Source organism: Lonchura striata, chromosome 1A, assembly GCF_050655825.1.
Source record: "Lonchura striata isolate lonStrDom1 chromosome 1A, ASM5065582v1, whole genome shotgun sequence".
Taxonomy (NCBI): Eukaryota; Metazoa; Chordata; class Aves; order Passeriformes; family Estrildidae; genus Lonchura; species Lonchura striata.
In genome coordinates this window covers 48,756,340-48,762,339 of record NC_140741.1, presented here as the reverse complement: position 1 = coordinate 48,762,339, position 6,000 = coordinate 48,756,340, and the positions used below count along the sequence as shown (strand labels likewise).

The 6,000-nt window shown below is 42.3% G+C and overlaps 1 protein-coding gene across 10 annotated transcripts in view; it reads left to right on the top strand.

The window, feature by feature from the left end:
* The window catches only part of ZFC3H1 (zinc finger C3H1-type containing), a 41,417-nt gene continuing 35,417 nt past the window's right edge, over positions 1-6,000 (top strand). For all 10 annotated transcript variants that reach the window (XR_014952221.1, XR_014952222.1, XM_085569820.1 and 7 more), the window contains exons 1-2: positions 1-621; positions 4,890-5,309. Coding sequence is in view for 8 of the 10 variants with exons in the window: in XM_085569820.1 (XP_085425946.1) it covers positions 39-621; positions 4,890-5,309 (1,003 nt within the window). In the remaining 2 variants the exon portion in view is untranslated. The remainder of the gene's footprint in view (positions 622-4,889; positions 5,310-6,000) is intronic.

The following is a 6,000-nucleotide window of genomic DNA, read 5'->3' as shown; positions in this document are numbered from 1 at the left end:
GGGGGCGCAGGGCGCGTTGAGACCGTTGTCGTGCGCCCATGGCGGCCGCGGAGGCGGCGGCCGCGCCCGACCCCAGCGGGCTGTCCCCGAAGGAGGAAGGGGAGCTGGAGGATGGCGAGATCAGCGACGACGACAACAACGCCTTCGGGCCCTATGGCGGCGGCTCCGAGCCCACCGGGGGCCTCGGTAACGGCAGCAGCAGCAGTAGCAGGCCGTACTCGAGGCGCCGTCCGCCCCCCGGGCTCCACGGGAGCGGCTCCATGTCCTCCCCCGGGCGGCCCTTCCCGCGCTCGCGGCACCAGCCCCCGCCCGACTCGGGACACGTGCACGGCCACGGCGGGTACCGGCCTAAGGACTCGTTCCGCTCCCACCCGCCGGCGCCGCGGATGCCGCCGGGCTCGCACTCCGACACGGGCCCCAGGCTCTCCTTCTGGGAGCGCAGCCACAACGCCCTGGATCGGTTCCGCTTCCGAGGCCGGCCCTACCGGGGCGGTGGGCGCTGGGGCCGGAGCCGAGGCTGCAGCGATCGGCCAGGCAACCCTCCGGGGAGGCCGCCCGGAGGGGGAGGCGGCGCCGGGTTCAGTAGCAGCCAAGGCTGGAGGGAGCCCTCGCCTCGAAAATGTATCCTTGAGACGTGAGCGGGGCGGGGGGCCCGTGCTGCTGCGGTGGGCCTGGGCGTGGCCGTGCCGCGCGACGTGGCCGAAAGCCGTGGGAAGGGACGCGTTTCCCTCCCGCTCCGGCAGTGAGATTCCCGCAGCGGTAACGGAGAGGGAGGCTCCCAAGCTAATCCTGGAGGTTGGCCGGGACAGCCGGCCCTGCTTAAGGAGAGGCTGCTGGGAAGTTGGATTACTGCCGTGGCGTGGCTTGCGGCTCGGCCGATCTGTCCGGTGTAGGGAAAAAGGAAAAGCATAGCCTGAAAGGAAGGTTTTGTCGGTTGGATTCCGGGCGGCTGCTTTTCTAGCCCCAAGTGCGAATATTAAGAAGTGGGGTCAGCCTTCGGTGCGGCAGTTTTAATATGTGTAATTAGTGTCACAACTGTAAAGCTAAAACCCTAAGCCTGTTAATTTACTGTAATGGGCAATGAAGGGTCTGCTGTTTTTTTTCATTTTCACTTTGATTTCTTCAGAGGCTATTGCACATAGGTTTAGCTTTAGTCAGTTGCTGAGTGGGTCTGCATACACAATTTGTAGTTTATATGGGCATTCAGATGAAAGCCATACCCACCATTTCTTGTAGGATGTTCTCCACTGATTGCTCTTAACAGTTTAGGTGACTCACTCAGTATGAGGATTCTGCTATTTCATCCTTTTAGGAGCAGGAATTGTGAAAGTGGTGGGAAAAGCTTCCCTAACTTTTCTTGTTTGCTATAGGAAGTAACATAAAGAGCTAATAATGCTGAGTGTAGCTTGAGGCAGCCTGGTGACTTGATGTAACTGCATTGTTATCTAACTGAAAATGTAGATGAATGTAAAAAACACTCAGCAAAAGAGATGGTGATTAAATCGTGTTCTATTGTCCTTCATATCAATAGTCAAAGGATGTGTTTTTGCTAGAACCAACAGTGTGGGTTGATTTCTTGGGTCTCTTGGATCTTGTTTTATAGACAAGATTATTTTTTATGTCATTAATTTTTTTTTTTTTTAATGTAGATGGAGAATGTAAATTAGCAATAGAGACGCTCTTATTTAGTCTCAAGTTACAGCATCATTGAAGGCTTCATTGCCGCCCTTCATTGAAGGGCGCATTTTGTCTTGGGAGGCAGCAAGTGGAGATGTGATTTGCCCAAGTTTTCACAGTAAGACAATTCTACTGCTGAAAATAATTTTAAAGTCTTTTTGCAGTGTTGCTCTAAGTACCTGAAAGTGGTTACTTTCTGTGTGAGGAATAATTTGCAGGGCAAATGTGGAGATTGTCCTAAACAGAAATTAAAATGTTTCTTTATGAGACTGATGCAGTCTCCTCCTCTCTTTTAATTAAAAGAGCATTCAGAAACAAATAATACCATTTTCAAACCAAAAGTAGAAAATGTTTAAGGTGTTTTTATTCCTGGCACTTAAGATTTATGCATCCGTTGAAACATGGCAGATGGAGGATGTTCCTACTCTTGCTCTTTAATAAGTGAACATTCTCTTGTTTATTGATCGTATAGGTAAGGAAGGTCCATGATTTTCTCTCAATATGAGTTACTTCCTGATTTTTTAAACATCCTCGCCACCTAATACAGTCTATATTAGAGAATTAATAAATACTAAGGTACCTCCATGTTGCTAACATTAATGGAGTACTGGTGTAATTCATTGGTATGTGACTTCAGAGCAGACTTTCATATCAATTAGTACAAGGAGGCTTGTGGCCTGGAATGGTATCTTGAGTTCCCCCTGGAAAATAAAATGTTTTAAGTGTCTTGAGTCCTGATTTTGGCTTCTTCTTAGTAGCTAGTACAGTGCTGTTTTTCGGATGTAATGTGAAAATGTTAACACACTGGTATTTTAGTTGTTGCTGAGAAGTGCCTCCACTAAGTCATAGACTTCCAGCATCCCATGCTTTGCCAGTGAGGAGGTGCACAAGAAGCTGGTAGTGTGCAAAACTGAGACCCAAACCTGGCCCAAGTGGTGTTGCATACCACAGAATATCATGCCTGGTGTATAAACTGTGAGGAGTTGGCGGAGAGCCACTGATGGCTGCTTGGAGCTGGGCTGGGTAGTGAGCAATTGTATTGTGTATCACTCTTCTTCTTTGGGCATTATTCCACTTTCACTTTTTGTTATCTCCCTTTTAATTATTATTACTATTTTACTTGATTTCCATTATTAAACTGTTATTTTTTCAGCCCATGTTCCCTCAGCCCCCATTACCTTTTTCCAAGTTCTTTCTTCATCCCACCATGGAAGGGAGGGAGGAATGAAAGTGTGGGATAATAAGTTGCTGACTGGGATAAACTATGATAATCTGGTAAGACAGAGATTGTTTACTTGATTTATTCTTAGAGCTTGTGCTTTGTACCATGTTTTGTAGGAATACTTAAGTAAGTGGAGTAAGGGACATTCTTTAAGGTGGAACACTTAAATTCCTTTTTTTTTTTTGGGATGTTAGCTTTTAGTTAGCTTTTCTCTTTCAATTCTTGGCATCTTTAATGTTAAGCTGTTATATAGTCATTCTCCAGAAATTCTTGCATAGAGAATTGGGGAATTTCAGTCTGAAATACAGAACCATTATGGAACTTCCTGTTTCCATTGAGTTCTGAACTCTTCAGAGTGTACATTTTTCTTCATTTCTAACTCACAGTTTCTTCTTTTGGTTCTTGGATGAAGTTTCTCTTGAGTTGGTTGAAGCACAGTTGTTTTAATAAGTACATGCCAGTCTACCTTTCACAGCACTTCATGGAGTCTTGCATTCTATGTGTAGAAGCACAAAAAAAAATTTTCTACATTTGTGAACCACAGAATTTCTGCTTAACTCCATTGTGGAGCTTCTAACAATTGTGTTATCCTGAGCACAAAACTATCTTGTTATCCATTTCCAGATAACTTTGGAAGCTATTTAAGTATTCAAATAGCAGCTAGTAGGTAGACTTACTAGCTTCAAAATTCCTTGTGTCTTACGAAAGGACAAACGTAGCTGGCTCTTTGGAAGTAGATAGGTGTTGAAAGGGAATTTCGCAGATATGTTTATTGCATGATTTGGTGTTATACTGCATACAGCTTTTAGCATTTTAAGCATATTTATAGACTGATTGCTTTTTGGATTTATGTAGTTTCTCTTTGCTAGTTTCTGCTTTTTGTGCTGACACTTGAGAAAGCACCATATAGCAAAACATTTCCTGGTATTACAGAAGTAGCTTTTGCAGGCTCTATACTGAGATTCTTCATACTAATGTTGGAACTTAACATAGCAAAACTATCCAAATAGTTGATGCTTGTTGTGAGCACCAGACAAATATGTTTTCCTTTGGATTCAGTATGTCTTCATTCAGAGGGCACCTGTTTTAGCTTCTGGTTTTACTCTGTTCATTGTTTTAAGAGATGATGTTGTTGAAAAAGCATTTTGCATAACTGGGTGTGTGAGTCAGCTGTTATCACAGTGGGGTTGATACTGTGAGTAAAATGAGTAAAACTTGACTTGGTATCCTGAAATATTTCCCCTTGAGCATGATTATTTTACAGGATTGTTTTCAAGGGTCGGGTTAAGGTAAGAGGAGTTGATAGTGATATAGTAGTGATAACTTTTGTTCTGGGTAGAGGTGCCTAAGAATATTTCCACTGCTTGCCTTGAGCATTCATAAGTAAACTTTTCTGAGTAGTTAGTAATTACCAGTTGTCTTCAGCATTTCTGAATGTTTTGATTGCAAGTCTTTGTTACTTTTTTTATTCCCTTCAGTTGTTCATTGATTCTTCTGTGCCTTACCTCATTTGCTGAACTGCATTTACTGTGGTGTGTAATTGTGCTGTGGCCAGACTAAATATTGGCTAGATGTGACATTTTATGAAAGTCTAAAATGAGTGAGAAATAATTTAACCTTTTTCAGAATGTCAGATGGCAAGTCAGTACTGGAGTTATGAATTCTGGAAATTTGACTTTCCACGATGGAGAACCATCTCAGCATTATAGCTGTTGTTTCCAGGAGGGTGGTGTGAGTAAGGGATGAGGCTTCTCAGCAATTCATGACCTTCTTGTCATAAATAGGATGTTTCAAATTGTTGGTTTGAGAAAATGTTTGTCAATATATAATAATGGCTACAGCTTTTGCATGCTTCTTGTATTTAAGGATATTTTTCAAACTAGCCTTAAGGTAAAATATATGAGAATGATCATAAATTACGTTTGTCTTAATTAGTCTTGTTTTAAGGTTATACAAGTTCTTGTTTTGAATTTCTTGACTTAGAATTCAGCTAAAACTTTTGGAAGGTCCCCATCTAGAAAGCAGAACCACTCTTCTAAAAATGAAAGCTCTGTGGAAGAAAGCTTTGAGGATCTGCTCTTGAAGTATAAGCAGATCCAATTAGAACTTGAACACATTAATAAAGATGAAAGACTGGCTTTGAGCAACAGGGAAGAAAATGAGAAACAAGATGATGAAAAACCAGTGGACACTGAGGACCAAAAAACTGTAGAAAATGACAGTATTAAAACAGACGCTGTAAAAGAAGGACCTCCTGAGGAGAAAAATCCGCTTATGGGCTTTCAGGCATTTGAATTGAAACCTCTCAGACAAAAACTGCCTACTCCAGCTGAGAGGAGCAGATTGAAAAAAGGAAAAGAAGGAATGAAGCAGTCCTCCCAAAAATCTGAACCATCGGAATCTGGCCAAGGTAAAGAAATACTTGTAAAGTTATTTTACCTTGTGAACTTCTATTTGCTTGCTATTGATGCCTTGTGAGGCTACCTAGAACAGGCTAGACAGTGTTAAAGGAATAAAGTAGGTATTTATTAAAAAGGTCTTCAAAGGATACACCTTGGGCAGTACAAGTGCCTGGCCATGGCTCTACCTAAGATGGACACTTGGTCCCGAGTGTTAGACTTTGATTTTTGGTCCATTTGTGAATTGGGTCAATTGTCCAATTACAGCTTCAAGTTATGAAATCCCATACTCCCAGATTGCTCTCCTCAATTTGCTGTCGTTTATAGTTTTTGGGCCTGAAGCTGCAATGGTGTCCTTGGTTCTCAGGTTGGAAAAGGGTTGTTTTGCCTTAACTAAACTGTCAAGAGAACCTGCTAACACTTTATATAAATTTTAGTTATATACTAATGCAGTACAGGATCTGGAAAATATCAAAGCTAAAAATTAAGGCATCACTATTACCTGTTATATTTATTAAGTGCTGGGTTAAACTTTAAGTAAAATGTTACAAGTTAAGGATTTAATGTACTTAACTCTTGTGTTTTTTAAATACTTGAATTACATAAACATGTTTGGAAGCATGTTTTTGCTTTGGATTTGTATTTTAAAGAATGAATTTTCTTAGGCATTGTTTGGCAGAAAGCATGAGGACAAGACGTGAA